This window comes from Ursus arctos, unplaced genomic scaffold, assembly GCF_023065955.2.
Source record: "Ursus arctos isolate Adak ecotype North America unplaced genomic scaffold, UrsArc2.0 scaffold_25, whole genome shotgun sequence".
In the NCBI taxonomy this organism is placed as follows: Eukaryota; Metazoa; Chordata; class Mammalia; order Carnivora; family Ursidae; genus Ursus; species Ursus arctos.
This window is the reverse complement of record NW_026622930.1, coordinates 38053370-38073705: the sequence shown is the minus strand read 5'-3', so window position 1 is coordinate 38073705 and position 20336 is coordinate 38053370. Positions and strand designations below refer to the sequence as shown.

Below are 20336 nucleotides of genomic sequence, written 5' to 3'. Positions count from 1 at the left end.
TCGGGGGACAGACGTGACTAGACAAAGAGGTAGGGCCTGGGTCTTGGGGGCTTGGTATATTAAGGGGTTTATTTATTTATTTTTTAAAAGATTTATTTATTTATTTTAGAGAGCGAGAGCAAGGAAGAATCCCAAGCAGACCCTGCTCTGAGCGCGGAGCCCGCTGCGCAGCTCGGTCTCATGATCCTGAGATCACGACCTGAGCCAAAACCAAGAATCAGATCCTTAACTGACTGGACCACCCAGGCACCCCTGCTAAGGGGTTTAAATGGTATTTCATAGACAATGGAGACCACTGAAGGTTCTAAACTGGAAAGCGAGACTGAAATAAGTCTTGAATTCTGAAAGTTGCATCTAAGTATGATTGTAATGTAGCCGGGAATGAGGACCAGACACCGAGCTACCAGGCAGGAAGCAGCTGTAATAATTCAGTCAAGAAATGGTAAATGTGGGGGCATCTGGCTGGCTCAGTCAGGGGAGCGTGAGACTCTTGATCTCGGGGTTGTGAGTTCAAGCCCCACGTTGGGTGTAGCAATTGCTTAAAAATAAAATCTTAAAAAAAAAGAAAAAGCAGTAAGTGCCTAAACTATGGCAGTAAAGCTAGACATGGAGGGGAAGGAATTGAGTCAAGAGACAGTAAAATAGCAGCCATGGAGAGATGAAGTGATCTGGTGGAGGAGGTGGGAAGAAAGGCAGAGAAGACTCCAGAGTGAGTCCCAGAGTTTTTATTTGGCCAGTGGATAAATGAGTGCTACTATATAGTGAGGAGCACCGAGTGAGAAACAGGCCTAAGGCAAAGATAATAGTTTAAATTTTTCATATGTAGAGTCATAGGTGACTGGGACATTCTGAAAATATCCCTTAGGGAACTGGATCTACCAGACTGGAGTTCAGGGCACAGGTTCAGACTGGGACGATCATAGCAGGAAGCTGGCAGCTTTGGCTAACAGCGAGAGGCAGGGTAGACAGAAGACTTGGAGAGCACAAAATTCTGGAGACATTTAGGAAAAAACTGCCATACAAGCTTCAACAGCTCCTGAAGTATTTCCTGTCCAACAGCTTAGGACAGCATGACATAATTTCTTAATTCCTTTCCTCACAAGATTGGCTTCCTAAAATGCCATTCTCCAAAGAACAGGCATAGTGATATTTTAAAGTGTAGATCACGTTGTATCAATCCTTGCTTCTCTGACTCAAATCCCAACTATTTAGCACAGACCAATAAAGTTCTACCTGTGATCTGGCACCTAGCTCGCTATCTCTCTGACCGATCTCCTACTAAATGACCCCTAGGGTTAACACTGTGATCCATCCACTCCGCTCCTCCCTCAGGGCCTTCGTACCTGCTGTTGCCTAGGTCTGGAATGCTATTTTTCTAAGTCTTGTGGACTGGTTCTCTCTCTTCATTCATGCCTCTTTGTTGAAAGTTTACTTCCTTGAGACTTTTCTTGACCAATGTAATATATGCCCCTCCTCTACCATTCCCCAAGCTCAATCCCATTACCCTGTTATGGACTTTATGCTACTGGCCATTATGTGCATAGATCTTTATTTATTTACTATCTACTTCATTGAAAATGGTGATGTGTAAAGGCAAATATCCATGTTTATTATTTTTTTCTAAGTAAGCTCTACACCCAACGCGGGACTTGAATTCATGAACCCGAGATCAAGAGTCACATGTTCCGCTGACTAAGCCAGCCAGGCGCCCCACATTTATTATTTCTTAAGGGAAGCAGGAAAAGTGGGGGTGGAATCCTATAGCTGAAAGTCTTGAATTCCCCTTGAGGGTTTTTATTTAGTTTGCTAGATTCTGCAGAGCCACAAATGTTTGAAGTAGGTCAGTGACCTGTCAAATGTTTTAAAATATTTGTTTGGTCATAATACTCTGACCTAGACTCACTGAGACACTATCCACTTTAACTGGTTTAGCTACATAGAAGATTGCTAAAGAAATGGAGTGAGTGACAAGAATATAAAAAGTCAAAGACATACCTGAAATTAATTTGATACCTTTAACTGGTTTTGTTTTTTTTTTTAAAGATTTTATTTTTATTTATTTATTCGACAGAGATAGAGACAGCCAGCGAGAGAGGGAACACAAGCAGGGGGAGTGGGAGAGGAAGAAGCAGGCTCATAGCGGAAGAGCCTGACGTGGGGCTCGAACCCGGAATGCCGGGATCACGCCCTGAGCCGAAGGCAGACGCTTAACCGCTGGGCCACCCAGGCGCCCCTGGTTTTGTGATACAATTGTACAGTTGGTACCATCTCCCTTATCCAAACTCTTCTTCATTTCAGTGTGGGAGGCATACCTAATCGGAGGTCATGTGATTTTAAAGGTAGGATCAAACTGCAGCAGTTGTGTCCATTCTTCAAGTCAAATCACTGGTGGACCCAACGGTGGTGTAACTAGACTTCGGCTAATGGGAATGCTTGAAAGATGGGTTATATCAAGCTTATCCAGTAAGGTTGGGAGTGGGAGGGTCTTTGGATCATTGAATTTAATTCTACTAAACCTAATAGAGTAGGAGAGTCAGATTTTGGAACACCTAGATGAACAGGACACATTTCTTTAAGGAGGATGAAATCTAATCATTTAGCTCTGGGTGTGTAATACGATTAAGTGAACTGCATAATTGTGTACAAAGACCAACAGAGATGGTGCTAAAATGACTCCTATTGTCCTTATACCTGCCAGCTTATGGAATGTTTGTGTGGGTTTTTGTTTTTCTTTTTCCCTACTCTTCTTCTTTTTTTTTCCCCCCAGGGATAAATAACTTTTTAAACACAAGGTATGTATAAATATAAAGTTTATTTAGCATAGTGTTTAGAAAAATAAGTTCACATCATTTCAGAAAACAAATAAAACACTTAATTGTCCAGGCATAAACCCCTATTACAGTACAACATACATACTTTAGATCTCTTTGGTTGGGTAATTGAGCACAGAAATGTTCTGGGACATGCTCTGTGTGCCATCACCTAACAGTGCAGTACAGACTCTGTTACCCCACCCCATGATACACATTCTGTATAGATTTTCTCTTTGTGTAAGGCACAGTAAAACCATATTGAGTATATAACCGGTCTCCTCTAAACATACAGTACATGCAACAAAAGAACAAAAATTGAGAACCCTGAAAGCCAAAAGAGTCACATGCTACATAATTTTGATTAATAAAATGTACAGCGGTAATATTAAATTAACATGAAATGTATCAACTAGATACAAAATAACTCTTAGGCTCTATCATCTAAGTTCTAGGAAGACTTTGAAACATCTTTTGTAAAATGTAATTCTTTTCCCCACAAATTTCCTGAATTATTTATATTTTTATGATGAGATGATCTGTCAAAAACATTGTAAAAGAATGAAGAACTTCTGGCTATGTACTAATGCACACTTGCCTAACATGTAGCAGGGCAGGCTGCAACACATGCCCAATAATCCAAATTTTGACATGCAAAATGCAAGGGCATATACCGGAAGATTTAAGGTCAGTGTGCAATTTAACTACACATTTTTACCTATGGCTATAATGTCTACTTGCCTTTCATAACACAAGAAAGGCATAGAAACATGTGTACGATTCAGTCTTTTCATTACTATAAATATATGTGAGCTAGGAAACACTACAACACAGGTGTTCTTGCTTGATTGAGGAACAAATGCACCTTCTCTTTAAATGATAAAACTGTTCTTCACTAGCTGTAACTAAGAGCTAAATGCCAAATTCTGGCATAGAGTGCATAGAGAACTTCACACCAAAAATCGCACCGCCAGCAGCAGGGGTTGGGGTTTGCAGGGAGAGCTCTTACCCCTATTCTGATTCCTCTTGGGGGGTCATCTGAGGGTCATTTGCAGCATCTTCAAGCATCGGTTTATGTAAGAGGAATTCTGCCACATGAACTCCAAGGGTTCTGAGTCCGGCCCTTGGTATTGCAAAAAACATTTGCAATTCTGTGCAAGGAGATCATGGGATTTATCTTATTTCATTCACATACGTATGGGCTATAAACCAACTGGCCCTTATTTTACTGAAAGAATAGAAAAGAACAATAAGTTCTTTATAATGTGCATTGATTCTTACCTGGTATATTGTGTAGCTACCTGGAGTAATTGTAGGGGTATAATTACATCATGTTGGGAGTATGAATGGGTTTCCTAGATAAGTCGTAAGTTTTGTGCTATCTTTTCTTTTTCTTAAGGGAAAAAGACAGGAAGAACTGTGAATAAAAGAGAGGCTTACTACATTTTTGGAAGACAAATGAAACTTTTCCAGTTATATATATGATATATATAACTTTTTAAACCTTCTTATCTCCTTTATTAGATCGGTATTTTAAAATAATGAACAGAAACTCTTGATATCTGCAGCCATCAAGTGAAAAAACATTTTCATGTGAACTACACTACAGAACCATGTAATTAATCTCAGAAACATGATCAGCACACACCTACAGAAAAAAAAAAACCAAGCTGAGTAAGTAGTGACGGAGTGGAAGAGAACTCTAAAACACCTGACTTTGTGTAAAAAAAAAAAAAAAAAAGACAAAAAACTGTAGTTTCAGCAGTTTAAGAACATTCACTAATTCCATAAAAAAGATGGGATTTAAGTTCTTTAACAAAACAATGGGAAAAAGTCTTGATAGGGCTCTCCATCTGTGTCTTCCAGTTGCATTTGCAATAACAAGAAAAGGTAAGTCCCCCATGGCCCTTATTCAACAGGCCCAGCTGATGGGCCTGTTAGGATCAAGAGTATACTCTTTGTTCTGCCCTTGAAGAGAGCAAGACTGGTAACAGCTTTATGTTCGATGACTTTAAGTCATCTCTGAAGAGATCGTTTCCTCCCATTTCTTGCTTTGCAGACACCAGAGACTTTACTCACTACATAAATGTATTTGCATCATTCCATTTTGTGTTCAGTCCTGATAAAAACTATAACCACAGCTCACAACATTATCAAGCAAGATTCTCAAAGAAACCCCAAAAGATTTACTTTTAAACAAGACATGTTAATATAGTGCAAATAACAGCTGTATGTCATAATGGAACAACTGATGCAAAACACTTAGAACTAAGTTTCATCAGGGCAGAGTTTTGCTCAAGAAAATATACATGTTCTTAGTTCAAAATGGTTGTTTTCATAGTCTACAGAATTCATTTTACGTGGGAATCTATGATGGTTATTTTCATTGTAATGAAAAGCATCAACAATAATTAGTTGTGCATCCATTTACAACAGAAACACACATAATTATCTAAGTGAAACTTAAGTTCTTCAGATTTAAAGCAATTTTGTGGTGAAAATAACCCTGTTAGATAGAAAAGAGCCCTCAGTGCTTCTGCTGACACTTCTGTACCTTAGTAAGAATAATTAAAAGGCCACAAGGTAAAAAGGCACATACAATTCTATAGAAAACAAATTTAAATGAATCAGAGAGTTGCTAAATAAAGAACAAGGATGTGAAAAAAAGTACCAAAATTCCAATATTGGGAGTTAGATTGCCTGTTTCAGTGTTATTAATATTGACCATAATAGACTCCTGATAAAAATCATTACTTTTAAAATCCTACAAAAGTAAAACTTTGTTGGAAATAACTATGTTCACTTCCTGTTCAAGCAATAAAAATAAATTAAACAGTAAGAAAACATTTTTCTTTTCAGTTCATAGTGTCTGAAGTATAAGAGAAACATATACAGCATAAATAAAATTCACTGTAATTCCTCAAATCCTGGCTTATCGGACTAATATATTTACACTCATACTGAAGTTTGTTTCAGAGTTTTTAGTGGAGTTGCAAACTTTCTCAGCCCCACTGGACTATTAGCAAGCACATTTGGAAATGTGTAGAGACAAACCAAGACTTTCACAAAAATGCTGAAAAACAGAAATGCATATATTCAAAAACCTACCCTTAGAATAGTGCGGAGTACCATTTATGCTGCTTAACTTCATCAATGCCCATGGAGTAAAAGTAAACAAAAATAACTGTATTGTTTCTAATGCCGATGTCAGGTGTATACAGTTTAAATTTAAAGAACTATAGAGTTCCATTTGACCTTAGAATTATATTAAGTCAACCAAATGATACACTTTGACTTGATATGTTTCATCTTGTTCCTTTGTCTCCATCTATTTAAAAGAGAACACATGTGAACGAAAAGGCTACAGCAATGCAGTTCTACTCCTGTATATTTAACTGTGATCTTCACGCAGACCAATCCAGTCTCTTGAATACATTTACCCACAAAACTAGTGTTTCCCTTTAAATGGGAAAATGCTTTATGTCCTCAGGGCTTCGTGAAAAGGTCTGCCTGCTGATGCCAGAAAAAGAGAGAGAGAGAGAGGGAACTCAAGTTTATAAGTCTTGCATATCTTCATCCAGTTGGACAGTTTGGAGCTTGGCAAGCTCTTTTTTGTCTGTTTCCAGGTCTTCACAGACAGTCTCGACCATGCCCTCTAGGACATACTTGGATTTTGAGTCCAGCATCATTAAGTTGCTTGTGGCTTTGCCCTCAGAATTTGTTAAGAAATTCTCTTTTATGTTAGCTACTGACTGCAGAACCAAACGATGTTCTCTGACAAAATCCTGGTGTACTGCTGGGGAAGGGTGACCCACCTGGTCTTCAGCTGTAGGCACAATTTCCCCAAGGGCAGCCTGGGTCATGGGGACTGACAAGAGATCTGGACCAGTAATAAGGGAACAGTTCTGAAGAGTTGCATAGTTAGTGTTGCTGACAGATGTCACAGTAGATTTGCTTGCCACAGGTGCAGACATTGGCTGGCTATCAGCAATGTCAGGGTTTAACTCGGTGGGATTTAGTAAGGTAGGGGGAGTCAGGGAAAAATTGTGAGTTGGGGATACATTAACTAATGAGGAGGCCAGTGGATGGAGGCCACTCCCCGAGATATTTTCAGAAGACAGGTTTGCATTTATTTGTGCATTCTGATTGACAGGCATCAACTGAGAAAATACCAGGCTCCTCTCCAAGCCCTCCTGTTTAACAGATCCTATAGTCTGGCCTGAATTGGGAACAGTGTATACCACTGCACTGGGAGCAAGGGAGCTCAAGAAAACCTTTCCTTGCTGGACTGTGGTGGACTCACTTGTAAATGTGCTCCCATCTGAAGTGCTTGAACTTACTGAAATATTACCTAAAAAAAAAAAATAAAGTACAGATTATCATTGATAGAATTGACAAGTAAAGGAAAAAAAAAAGATGTTTTTTTACACACACCATTCAGTAGAATTATCTTGACCACTTAAAACTATAGATTCCCGGGCTCTACTCCTGAGACTCTGACTCAGTAGGTCCTAGAACAGGTGTATTTTAAACTCCCGAGTAAGCCTGATGACACAGGGGGAATGAGAACTACTGGTTTAGAAACCAACTATGAGAAACTTTTTTTTTCCAGGTTCTGGTTTCAGTCAAGTTTCTGGTTCATTATTACCAACTCAATTTCTCTCAATCAGTTGATAGTTGTAGCTAGTTCTGCCAGTTAGAACTAGAAAACACAAATGCAAAATAAATGCCTTTGTTCGACAAGCTCAGTAACCGACATAAATGGAAATGTAGAAAATCCCCATAAAATGAGTTGCCCTGGGGCTTGAAGTTAACAATATAAACCTGTACAGACAAGTTTCAAACTTTCACCAAACTAACCATAAAGTAGACAATCAACAAAATATTCAATAGATTTTTCTTTTGTTGTGCCAGTTCTGAATTTTCAGGGTTGCAGCGATAGGAAGAACTAATGATAATAATAAAATGTACTTCTAAAATTATAGATTAATGTAAATAATTAGAGCTAATGCTTCTCTAAAAGGTTCATATTTTGAGGCTCTCACTTTAATGGTCTACAGAGACCAGAAGTAGAAAAAGAAACATAAGTGGAAAGCTGAGAAGATGTTCAAAATCAGGTAACTCAGACAATGGAGATGAATTAGACCCTCCCCCTCACTCCTACTATCAAGTAAAACCCTCTTCTTTCTGAGTCTTTACATCGGCACAGTAAAATGATGGCAATTCTCTTGCCACTGAAAGAAAGGTGGACCTGAGGGAATTTTGTGACAGAATTATTCAGATGGGTTGTTTATCCTGATCTTGCATTAGATGTTCAGTAAACTGCTATTTTGAGAAAACAGCTCAATATTAAAGGTAATTCACCTAAAACATTTTCCTTCTTGATCTAGAATAATTGTGATTATATTACCACCTATATTGATAAACATATGTCACAGGGCTGTTTAAACGTCTTCCAAGCACTTTTTAAGCACCTTAAATGCAAAGGAATGTCTTTAAATAAAAAAAAAATGAAAACTCTGTATTTAAGATTTAAAAAAATATTTAACCACTAGTAAGTATTCTTCATGGAAATATTAGTGTTAATAAAAACATTTCTATGTATGTTTGGGCTCTTCCCTAACATAAATGTTTGTTCCAGGCCAAACAAATGAAAAGGCTTTTATTTGACTTCAACTTAAGCATGCTTTAAAATTCTTGTTGGCTGTTAAACTGTAGCAAAATCATCTGAAATATTTATTTTGTTATGTGTTATGCGTTTGTGAAACTATTTGCTTCTGTATATGTGAATAAAATGATTAGTTATTTTTTGAGAGAACTATAAATAATATGACAGGACATTTTCCCCAACAGCTATTGAATATAAATAAAATAATATTTTTGAATGTGTAGAAAATTATAACACATATGAATGAAGGAAGAAAAGCAGATGTGATCTAAAACTTGATATTTAAGTGTAATTGCACTTAAATTATAAACTGGACCATAATTTCAAAATCAGTTTAAAAAATCCAGATGAAAAAAGACATAGGTGGAAAGCCTTTATAATGATTGTAAGGAAAAAAACCCCTTCTTTTCTCAGATTATAAAGTGAGTAAAAGATGTAGATATTCTGTGTTTCCATAAAAATACCAACTACTGAAAGATAATCTACGCTGTCTACACATTTTAAAGCAAGTCTCAGTATCCGTTTTTGAGAAAGCTCGAATCCCCAAATGCTTTACTGAGAACTGCAGTCCATCATCACCACAAAGGAACGTTGCTTCCTGGACCCATCTGGTTAAACTTACGCCTGTAATGCACCCAGACAGTCTAGGGTTGACAGCTCTGTCATTTGATCTTAGTTATTTTAACTGAAAATGCTATTCTTATTCATATATAATGTCCCATTTTAAAAATTAGCTATTAGTTTGTAATAATTTTCTATGGTAGCATATTTCTAGATTACATGTGAAAACTATTTCTGCTTTTCTTCTCCCCCAATGTACATACCATACTTTTTGCTCAAATTTGTTGTCTTTAAAATGTTATCTACTGTTTGGAAATTTCCTAAAGAGAGAAAAGGGCTTAGATCCACATTAAATTATTATAAAATGAAGCACCCTGACTTTCCTTGCGGATTCCATATTTTTGCCTTAGGCTGGATAGTGACTTAACTTAATCCTTTCCAGAACCTGGAACAATGAAGAAATACATGGTGTGCTGCAGGAGTTTTGTGTTTTACTACCCTTCTACCTGAGAATTGATTTTACAGAATGAAATGTACTCAACAACATCTTTTCCATTAATGCCTCCTATAAACTGAAGGAGATCATAGCTGTGGAAACATAAAAAGTTGTGCATAAATGGATATTTTTTGATAAAGCCATTTTACAGGAAGCTGATCTTTAAGGCAAACAATTACTTATTTTGGTCTCATAGAAATCTGGACACTCAGATTTGCTTACAGGAAGGCAAACACGCATTAACAGCCCCTACTCCTAAGTTGAAGGTGGCATAACCCCTTCCATTCTAATAGCCCCGGCCATTCTAACCATTCCTGTTTCTATATACAGAGCCATCAGGCTGGCTTAAAGTCTGTGAAGAACAGGCCTATCAGCCTCAGGCTTCCCAAATTTCAGATCAGTGTTTTCTTTAGCATACTGCCTTTAGTAAAGCCGCAAATGTTTATAATAAGGCTTACAGTTGCCTTCCCAAATAAACCCATACATTTAGCGGGCTGGGTATACATGCAGAGCAACAGACACCCTGTCACGTATTCCTCTGGTTTTCCTTTAGGTCTCCTAGTTTTAATTACAGGAGGAACATGAATCAAACACAATTGATCCAGTCTTTTTAGCTTGCTCTTCTAAAACACTTCTTGGTCAAACAGAAAATGCTTAGGTAAAGTGTACACATTTGTACCAATTGCTTTGACTAATTTTGTGTTCTCAGCAATATTATTAATTTTTAATCTTAAAATGTCAAGCAATGGGTTATTTTGTAAGCACCAATTGACTTATCATATTTCTATAATTGTAGAACTGGCAAGATTTGCTATGAACTGTATTTTTCCATTCAGTTGTTAGGAAAATAAAAGCCCATCTCCATGATGCCAGGGAACCAAACAAGCTAGGTATTACACGGGCGTTGTGAAGAGGGAGGGACAAATCAAGGCTATTCTGCAGCTGTGGCAGCCAATGAGGTACCTGAACAGTAACATCAATCTATAGCTCTCACCAAATGCGTCATTTACGGCAGCTGGCTAAAGCATTCACTGGTGCATTATGGTACCGAATGAGACTTTTACCTTGTGAAGCTGCTACGGAAACAGAAGGCAGCTGCAGTGGAGAGAATCCAATGCTCCCATTAAGGAACTGGCTGTTTGTTCCGGAATTGGGGATCTGGACAATGCCATACTGGTTAATTTGCACTGGTGTAGTAAAAGTCACCACAGAGCCTCCATCCTGGGAAGCCACTGTTTGAACGCCTTCTCTTTTGACCTCAGTGCTGGGTATCAGCCCTGGGAATGACACAGGGGCACTGGAGCTGTAGGAAGTGGTGGCTGCCGAGTTAGCTGAAGAACTCTGGAGGACTTTGAATTCCTTCACCTCCTGGGAGGTAGACCCCAGTATGTCACTCATGGATATACCATTGCTCACAATGTTTGATGCCATTTTTGGTGGGTTCAATGACACTGTCTGTGTATTTCCCACATTTAATCCATTAAGGATGACTCCATTGGGTCCCTGAATGAAAGAATTACCATTAAGAAAGACAGGTGAAGTACTTGCAGGCACCAAGCTTCCATTCAACAAAACTCCAGAAGAGCTTAATGAGATCTTGGCATTTCCAATTTGTTGCATATATACGGGCTCCATGTGACTGGAAAGGCTGAGGTTGGTGACAGTATCCGATGAACCAGAGAGTGGATGAGGAGACAAGTCCTCATGGCCCTTGCTGGATTCATCTTCAGTGCTGGGATTGCCATCTGACTCACTGCAGAGAGGGGGAAAACCAAGACATTCAGAAGGTCAGAGGGATGACATTCTACATAGTGCCATTTGTTTAGAAATCCAGCCTCTAACCCCCTTAAAGTCAGTATTTAAGGAAAGCAGAGCAGGAAGTCTTTAGTCCTATCTAAGCTAGGAGACCTTTCAGCAGATTTTGACCATCCAGAGAATGCGGGAAGATAAACTCTCCTATCCCAATCATTTTACCAATAATAAATTCAGGTAAAGTCCAGAGATCTGGAAGATGTAAATTCAGCGAATAGGATTTACTATGCAAATTGTATATACATTTTTATAGCATGGAAGTTATTCCTTCCTGTTAAATACTCGGCTACCTATACCGCAGAAAAAACTCCCTAGATGAGGTGGTCAGTCTTTCCTGCTTAGGAACTCCTTCCCCTCCCCTCAAAACCAATTCAGATTAGTGTGATCTTGTAGGTGAATGAAAGTGCCAAAGGAGCAGGAGGTGGGAAGTGTTCAGTTTTGTTTGCCAGTTAGTTAACAAGAGATCATTTTCTCACCTGCTCCCAAACTTCTACTCCACCAGACTGACAACTCTCTCATTCAACAAAGTGGCTGTCCTTGATGTAGGAAAGGCACTTTCAACCCAAGAACTGTTATGTGCAGTCGCCTTTGAATCCAAAAGAAGCCATAGGGGCCTATTTAACATACACCATCCAGTGCCCTGGTGAGGTGGGAGGGAAAGGGTGTGGGTCACTCAGCAGCCTTGTAACCATCAGACCCCTTCCTCAGCACCAGACGGGACTGTGTTCCTCAGCTCCCCGACTTAAGGGGGAACACCAAATCCGGGGAGTGGTGGGATTTCCCATTTGGTCTGAGGCCGGGCGCGGGAGAAAGGGGCAGCTGGCCAGCAGTTTAGAAGCGTGGTGCGACTTGGCCCGGTAGAAGATCCACGTCCCTTGTAGTGCCCGGCGGTCGGTTCGCTTTCATGCGGAGGGGAGGGGATTACCCGGGCTTTGCGCTGCGGGGCCAGGAGCGCAGAAAGCGCTTTGATTTACTAGCTGAGGCTGGGCCGCCGTCGCCGTCTGCGAGGGTGACTCACCGAGGGTGCGGGTGGGAGGTAGATCCGGAGAGGGGCCTAAACCAGGCAACTGGGCCGGGGGCGGGGGGTGTGGAGTTGAGGGGGGGGGTACGCAAAGCCCGCAGAGTGTGGCTGCGGAGACGGGGAACGCGCCCAGCCGGGGAGTGGAGGCTGCAGGGCAGCTGGCCTGAGCGCCACGCCCGCTCCCCACCCCCTGCCTCTGGCCCTGAGGATTCCGACGGAACTCCGAGCGACGGGATCCGCTGCCACAAGCTGGCGCGGGGTGACCGACGGGCCTCCTCTGGGTCTCCCCTCAAGTCTGCGGAAGGATGCACTCAGGTCTCAGGGCGCGTTTTGTTTTGGTTACCGAGAGGCCCGGCTCCGACCCAGCGCCTCCTTCCCTGCCTTGGGCGAGGAGCGCCGGAGCCGTCGGGCCCCGGCAGGGGCGCTGGGCCAGGAGCGGCAAGGGCGGACCACGGCGGACTCTGGAATGCGCCGGGTGATCACCTTCGCTCCGCCCGGACGGCCTCCCTGGCTCCCAAATTCCTTCCCTGGGCAGAAGCTTCGAGCTGCTTGGGTTCGTTCTGTCCTATGCCCGCGTGGCTGGAGACACCATCTCTTAAGACGACCTTCTCCAAAGTTCGCTAACAATACACAAAATACACCCTCCAGGTGTATGACTCGAAAGGACGCACAAAAGAGGTGGAAAACCCGATTATTTTCTACCAGTTGGGGTCAAAAACTCTGCCAGTCAAAAAGTTCAAACCCGCCCAGGGTGGGCACTCTAGAAGGTGTGGAGCTGATAGCGCCCCCACCCCCAAGCGCCGTCCCAGGAGGGAGCCACGCAGCGTTGGGGGCCGAGGAAGCAAGCCCTCCAGCCCCACTGCCCCGGCGGCGCTGAAATCCGATCCGAAGGAGTTCAGAATCAGGTTTCAAAACACGGCAGACCCAGCCGCACCAATACCCCACGTTGCCGCGGCCGCGAAGGGAACCACAGCGGGCAGGGTGAATGATTAACTCTGTCACATAAAACCTCGACGTCCCCAGCCCCCCCTTCGGAAACGCTAGCCCCCACCCACACCCTCATCCCTCCAGGGCCAAGGCAACCTCCAGCGCAGGCTGGGGCTTTGGGGGGGGGGAGCAACCGAACGGGGGGGTCAAAGAGCGCGTGCACGGTCCGGGCCAGTGTGACCCGCTGGAGGTGCAGACCCCGGCCCGCACTGGCAATCTCCGTGGGCCTCGGGCGGCAACCGGAGCTGCCTTTCCGGCGCCTACACACGCTTCTGCGCCCCGCCAGAACCCGAGAGAGAGTGGCAACTTCAAAGCCAGCGGGATGGGGGTGGGAAACTGGGCGGCAGTGACCAGCCGAGGTGGGGGCGGGGACTGAGACCTAGGCGGGCGACGAGAAACTTCTGGGGGGAGGAGGGGGAGGGTAAGGAGGGAGGTTCCCCCGCCTCTCGCCACCGCCGCCCCCCCATCCTCCGGTTGGGGAGAGGTGGGGGGCGGGGAGAGGTGGGCAGCCGGACCAGGCTGGTGGGGAAGGTAAGCGCCATGTTTGCGAGCACTTGGAGGAAAAGAAAGCTGGGAAGGGGGTGGGGGAGAGGAAGGGGGAGGAGGAGGAAAGTTGGCGCTCACCTTTTGGACTGGGTCTCTGAGGGGTTCCGATCGCGCTGCCGGCGGTTCTTGAACCAGTTGCTGACCTGGGTGAGGGAGAGGCCGGTGATCTTGGCCAGGTGCCGCTTCTCGGCGGGCGAAGGGTAGCGATTCTGCTTGTAGAGCTCCTTGAGCGCGTTGCGCGACTTCTCCTTGAAACAATACACCGTCTCCTCGCCGTCCCAGATGGTGCGGGGCAGGGGGAATTTCCTGCGCAGCCGGTACTTGTCCACGGCGCCCAGTGGCCGGCCGCGGGCTCGCTCGGCCTCGGTGTAGCGCGCCTTGTACCAGAGCTGCTGCAGCAGCGGGTGGTTGGCCGACTCGAAGCTGTGGCTCTCGAGGATGCTGTAGAGCTCGGGGTAGATGCCCTGGTGGAAGGCCACCAGCGCCCGCGCCTTCAGCAGGCTCTCGTTGCCACGTAGCAGGTCGCTCTGGGGCAGGGACCACAGGAACCGGGCCAGGCGGTCCAGGTTGCCCCCCTGCTGCAGCGCCTCGCACACGCAGGCGACATGGTCGGGCGAGAAGGCCAGCGGGGTCTGCGCGGCGGCGGCGGCGGCGACGGCGGCCGCGGCGTGGTGGTGCCTGCCCAGAAGTTCCGAGTGGAGTTGTACCTGATCCGCCGCCGCTGCCGCCACTGCCCCTTCCTCTCCGCTCACCCTTGCGGCGGCGGCTGTGGCGTCCCCCGGCTCCAGGGGGAAAGGGGCTGGAGCCGGGGGGCTCAGCCCCGCCGCCGCGCCCCCCGCCACTTCTCGGGGCGCCTCCTGCCCTTCCGAGGCGCTTTCCATCCCATTCTCCTGCTTGATGTCCGCCGCACTTGCAATCTGCCCGGTGGGGGAGGAAGAGGACATTTTTTGTTGTTTATTTTCCTCCCTCCCTCACTCCCTCGCACTCTTTTCCTCTTTCTTTCCCCCTCTCTTACTCCTCCTTCTTCGTCTCCCTCCCTCCTCCCCCCCTCCGGAAAGCCCACTCCCTCCCTCCCGGTTTCGGCTGGATCTGGCCGATCAGGTTTCCCCCCGGCCACGCAGTCACCATTAAGATAGCTGCTAGAGCAAAGTAGTGTAAAAGGATAGCTGCTTTCTGCCGTTCCCCCAACGTGACTCCTCGGGTTGCTGCATACTATATGGCACAGGCGGCCGGGCCGGGCCGGCCGCGTCACCTCATTGGCTATTTCGCATTCAGAGGGAGGAGGAGACACGGTTTCTATCCCTGTCGATCACCCGCCTCCCACTCCACCCCTTGCCTTTCCCTCTCCCCCTGACCCCCAGGCACCTATACCTGAAGGGAAACACCGACATTCTTTTTAGGCCATGCTCCTGGGCGGGAAATTACCTAATGTGGCCTGAAAACTGGACAACAGGCTCTTTCATAGAGAGTCCCTAGGATTCCAGCAGGAATATTAATTGTGTGGCCTTAAGGTCCGGATGCTAAACTCTTAACAAAGAGACCACCGTCAAGCATCCAGATGACAAAATTTCAAAGGAGACGATTCAGAAGCTTCTCTATGTTCCTATTCCCTTTTACCTCCCTTTCCAAGATGTCTTTATCAAGGATTTTGCATTCAAAAGGGTCCAGAATAGAATGTCACTAGGGAATGTTGCGAGGGAAAACATTTATGGTAAATTAAAAAGGGAAACTACTTGAATATCTTAAAATAATAAACGTATAGAGAGTCCACTGAAAAGACAAAAACAAGAAACCTTCAAAAGGCATTTAACCTCCACTCAATTGGAGATCTGGCAACACAACAAAGTTGAACAGGGTGCAACTAAGCATATAGACTATTCAATCAATGTGTTTATCTCAGTGAATAGGGTGGAAGAGATCTAAGCTTTAGATTATAAGTATGAAAATTTAAGTGTTCTGTATGGACTTTTTTTTATGTAAGTGTATGTATAGTTCTTTGGTGATGATATTCTGGGTAGAAACAGCATTTCTAAGTGCAGGTGTCTTCCAGGAGATCAATGCAGGATCAGCAGCCCTTTCAACAGCGTGCACAGATGGAAGACTGCCCTCTGGTTCAGGGAGAAATGCCTGGGGGTGGAGTCCAATGCTGTTTGCAGTCCTGTCTCTTTCCTGGTTTGCATGACGTCTTAACTCAAAATAAGGATGAACCCATTTCAGCTTCTCTGATTTCTGTGGGTCAGTTAGGTCTGACTGCTGATATTCTTTATCAAAATGCAATATTTTAATGACATCGTCCTAACATCATCCTTCAAGGTGGCTTTGTGTTGTTTCTGCTTCCCAGTTACCCGTAACTACCTATTTCAGCATATTATAAAGCAGCTGTTTAAGTTACCTGCTGTCATGATCAACTTGGTGAGGTTTTCTTTTTGGTGGACAGGCTCCTTTCTTGCTGGCCAACCAAGATGTCATTTGATTTTGGACTTGCTTTTGTGCTGTCCTAATGAAGACAGCACTGAAATCTCTGGCAGATTTAAAAATTCATAGTCATAGAAAAGACCACAGATCTACACCCCATTGGAAATATGCAGTTAGGCATTCAGCTTTAGGACAATATATCTGAGATTCATAACTTCCTTTAATTTAAAAAAATACTCTTTATTTTAGAATAATTTTGTCTTACAGAAAAGTCACAAAAAGAGTACAGAGAGTTCCCACCTACTCTTTACCTAGTTTTCCATAATGTTGACATTTTACATTACAATGATACATTTGTCCAAACAAATTAACATTGCTGCAATATTATTAACTAAAACTGTAGACTTCATTTGGATTCACCAGTTTTTTCATTGATGTCTGTCTTGTATTTCACAATCCAATCCAGAATATGACATTGCATTTTATTCACTGAATTTTTAAAGCATATTTATCAGAGCAAAGTAGATAGGAGGTAGTATGGTTTAGTGGAAAAAATGTGGACTTGGGGATCAGCTAGCTACATGCAGTTTTAATCCTAGCTCTGCCATTTATTAGCTACTTGACTATAAAAAGTGGACGGGATTGTCGTGAGGATTAAATGAGATAAAATGTGCCAAAAAGCAACTGGCATATAATTAATCTTTGTTAAGTGTTTGTTATCTTCCTCCTGATAGTGCAAAGTAGGAAACTTTTCAGTTGCGTATATCTAATGAAAACTCATTTGGCTATATTATAGGGAGATCCAAGTTCAGGTCATAGGACTCTTTTTCAGGCTTATTATCAATGAAATATAGTGTGTTTATTTGGAAAACCATGTATTGGGTTTCTGCATGTCTTCTGGGCATGTCTTTTGCCTCCAGAGCACCAAGTTCAACGGATCATATGGAAGCAGCAGTGCCCTTTTATGCGTTTGCAGCCTATGGCTACAGTGGTACGGTAGAGCTCCAGGAGATTCCTGTAGAACCAGAAGTGAAGTGCAACACCCAGCGCCGGGTTCCTTTTGCAGGCTGAGCCTGAGGCTCGTTCTGGCAGCAATGCAAAGTGGGACTGGAAGCCCTCCACTTAAACAGGGTCAGCTCCTTTGCAACGGAACACCAGACTTGAGGGTCTATGGAGTTAATCTCAGAGCACTGGTTTACAAATGATTTGTAAAATTGTTGAATACTCTACTTCCTATGTCTGCCATACTGTAAACCCTCGCATCTGCTGTGCTGATACGCAGTCTAAAGTGGTGGTGTGATTTGGGAAAACAGAGTTGAGGCTGGGATTGTGTGAGGGTGAAAAACAACCTGCTTGTTTCTGGATCTTTTCCTTCCTGCCTGAAGATAGTGATGAGCATATATGGAAATCTTTGGCCATTTTAGTGTATTGAAGAATATCTGGCTCGGCACAAATTTTTACTGTTTGCTTGAATATTTTTAATGGTTGCCTCCAAGAGTAGAGGTGGCCTTTTTCAAGGCTGAGTTTGGCGGCCTTGATAGGGGGATAGATAGAGGGAAGGCCTATATAACTGTATGTTGGTGGGTTCTTTCTATTTCAGAGCTCATGTACTGGTGCTTTGAAGAAGTTAGGTTGTAAAGTGATCTCCCAGGTAGAGGGGGTGTTCTATTGTTATTTAGAGACCGATGGTTGATGATGTGTAGTCAACATATCTGAAGGATCGTTCATTTGCCAATATTTATTGAGTCCTGATTAAGTACAAGGTTATTACATTGGGTACCGAATGATAGCAAGATGAATATTTTAGGGTCTCGTACCCTGATGAGCTTAAAATCTGGTGGGAGAGATAAAACACATCCATCAGGAAATACAATAGAGGGGATGAGCGTACTGAGGATAAAGAGACTAATTTTGGGAGGATGAGGGCAATGGGGGTTGCATTTTTAGCTGGGTCTTTAAGGACAAGAATTTTGAGAGGACAAGGGAATAACATGAGTAAAGCTTAGAGCCATGAACGTATGTGGTATATTTCTGAATATATCGAGTAATTCAGTGTGTTTGGGTTGTGGGGTTTATGTAGTTGTGTGGTGGGAAGTTAGCTTAAAAGGCATCTTGGGGACAGATTGTGAAGGTCTTTGAAGCGAATGCTCAGTTTGCTGTGGTGTGGAGCACACAGTGGTCTGTGTCCCCAGCAGTCTGTGTGTAATATCTTGCCATAGTCAATCGGTCCAGGGATGGACACTTTCTCCAAACCGAAACATTCAGAATACTTTTCTGGGTTTTTTTCAAATTTTAATGAAGAAAAAAGTTATGACTGGTAGGGGCAGCCTTGGGTATAATGCTTGGGAGTTCTCAGTAACCAGGCTATCTGTCTGTGGAGAATTCGAATGAGCAGTAGGTAGAAAGTAAGGTGACCTAGTGAGTCTCATGGGTGATTGTGGAGGGAGAAGATCCTGGCAGAGACTGAGTGCCAGGTTCAAGTCATCTCCCAGGTGTAGCAGCATTCTTGCCTTTTTGTGTTTCCTGCCTTTTTGTGTTTCCCTAGGATCCAGAAACCCCACTTGAACTGGACTCGGCAAAAAGATGAATGTATTGGAATCTGATACTGAACAAGGTGAAAAGCAGGAATGCAACTGGTTGGACTTAAAAGACCTGTTGTCACATATCACTTGCCCCTGCTCTCTCATCAAATTGGTTTTAGTCTTTCTTTCTTTCTTTCTTTCTTTCTTTCTTTCTTTCTTTCTTTCTTTCTTTCTTTCTTTTTAGATTTTATTTATTTATTTTACAGGGAGAGAGAGAGAGCACAAGCAGGCAAGCAGAAGAGAGAAAGGGAGAAGCAGGCTCCCCACAGAGCAGGGAGCCTGATGCAGGGCTTCATTTCAGGACCCTGGGATCATGACCTGAGCCGAAGGCAGACACTTAACCGACTGACCCACCCAGGCGTCCCTAGTTTTAGTCTTTTTTTAAAAAAAGATTTTATTTATTTATTTGACAGAGAGAGAGACAGCCAGCGAGAGAGGGAGCACAAGCAGGGGGAGTGGGAGAGGAAGAAGCAGGCCTCCCGCTTAGTGGGTAGCCTGATGCTGGGCTCGATCCCAGGTCCCTGGGATCATGCCCTGAGCTGAAGGCAGATGCCCAACGACTGAGCCACCCAGGCGCCCCCCTAGTTTCAGTCTTTCAAAGGGTTTTCCCAGAAAGTTGGAACCAGGGCTCCCGATAGTTCTCAACTCACATTTCCTAGCTTCATTAAAGGGGTTCTACTACTTTTCCTTTACTGCCAATTTGAAGAGTTCTAGGGAAGATCTCTGATTGGTCCAGTAAGGGTCATATATCAACCCCTAGGCCAGAGGGCCAGGATTGTGATTGGCAAGCCCATTAGAACCACAGAAGCCTGCGGGGATGGAGGAGGAGTTGTTTTCCACAAGGACTGGGAGGGATACTATCTTTAATCAAGGGACAAAACAATAAATGCCCCTAAAGATGAGGAAAGCCCCGTCTGGGTCCATAGCCTGGAGGCTAGGAAAGGAGGGTCTGCATTAGAGAAACATTGCTCCAGGGAGATAGAATCCACGGACATGGGAATGCTAGAAGATGAGCAGATTTGGGAAGAGAAATCATAGGCTAGTTGGTTCACTGCTGGGATGCTGCTGTCTTAAGAAATGTAGGAAACCTGATAGTTTGGTGGTTTTTAGAAAGGCTGAGGTTCTGTTTGAATCAGAAGTCAGGTGCTGTGAGGGCTTTCCTCTTCAAAGCTTTCTGATCATTCTGTCTTAGTGAACCCCACAAGTAATCATGGTATACATTTCAGAGTTTCTATTATGTATGAGGCATGGTAGTAAGGCCTTTATATGTATGTCGTGTAATTTAATAGTTGCAGCAACTCCGTGAAGTGTCTTACGTGGAGGAAAGTAACTGAGGTAAGAGAGGATAAGAAATTTGGCTCAAAAACATGTCTGTCCAATTTAAGAGAAGTCCAGGTTCTTCCCATTACATTGCCTCTTTTAGATACTACTACCGACA

General features: G+C 43.7%; 1 protein-coding gene across 2 annotated transcripts; it reads right to left on the bottom strand.

The window, feature by feature from the left end:
• Positions 1-2795: 2795 nt before the first annotated feature.
• On the bottom strand, positions 2796-15089 carry SIX4 (SIX homeobox 4). 2 transcript variants are annotated; one of them, XM_044377596.3, is made up of 4 exons: positions 15027-15089; positions 13980-14818; positions 10600-11288; positions 2796-7161 (listed from the first exon to the last, which is right to left on the bottom strand). In XM_044377596.3, the coding sequence occupies exons 1-4, from the start codon at positions 15027-15029 to the stop codon at positions 6365-6367; spliced, it is 2328 nt and encodes a 775-aa protein (XP_044233531.2). In that variant the 5' UTR covers positions 15030-15089; the 3' UTR covers positions 2796-6364. The 2 variants fall into 2 exon arrangements, with proteins under 2 accessions (XP_044233531.2, XP_026336206.2); XM_026480421.4 differs by lacking the exon at positions 15027-15089 and having other exon boundaries at positions 13980-14912.
• Between the last annotated feature and the right edge of the window lie 5247 nt (positions 15090-20336).

Bases quoted from the DNA above. Each gene is read 5' to 3' on its own strand.
- SIX4 (XM_026480421.4), bottom strand. From the start codon at position 14,845: ATGTCCTCTTCCTCCCCCACCGGGCAGATTGCAAGTGCGGCGGACATC. The intron at 11,289-13,979 runs GTGAGCGCCAAC...CCCTCTCTGCAG, and splicing joins TCAGAGACCCAGTCCAAAAG to TGAGTCAGATGGCAATCCCA. The intron at 7,162-10,599 runs GTAAAAGTCTCA...TTTTTTTTTTAG, and splicing joins TTCCGTAGCAGCTTCACAAG to GTAATATTTCAGTAAGTTCA.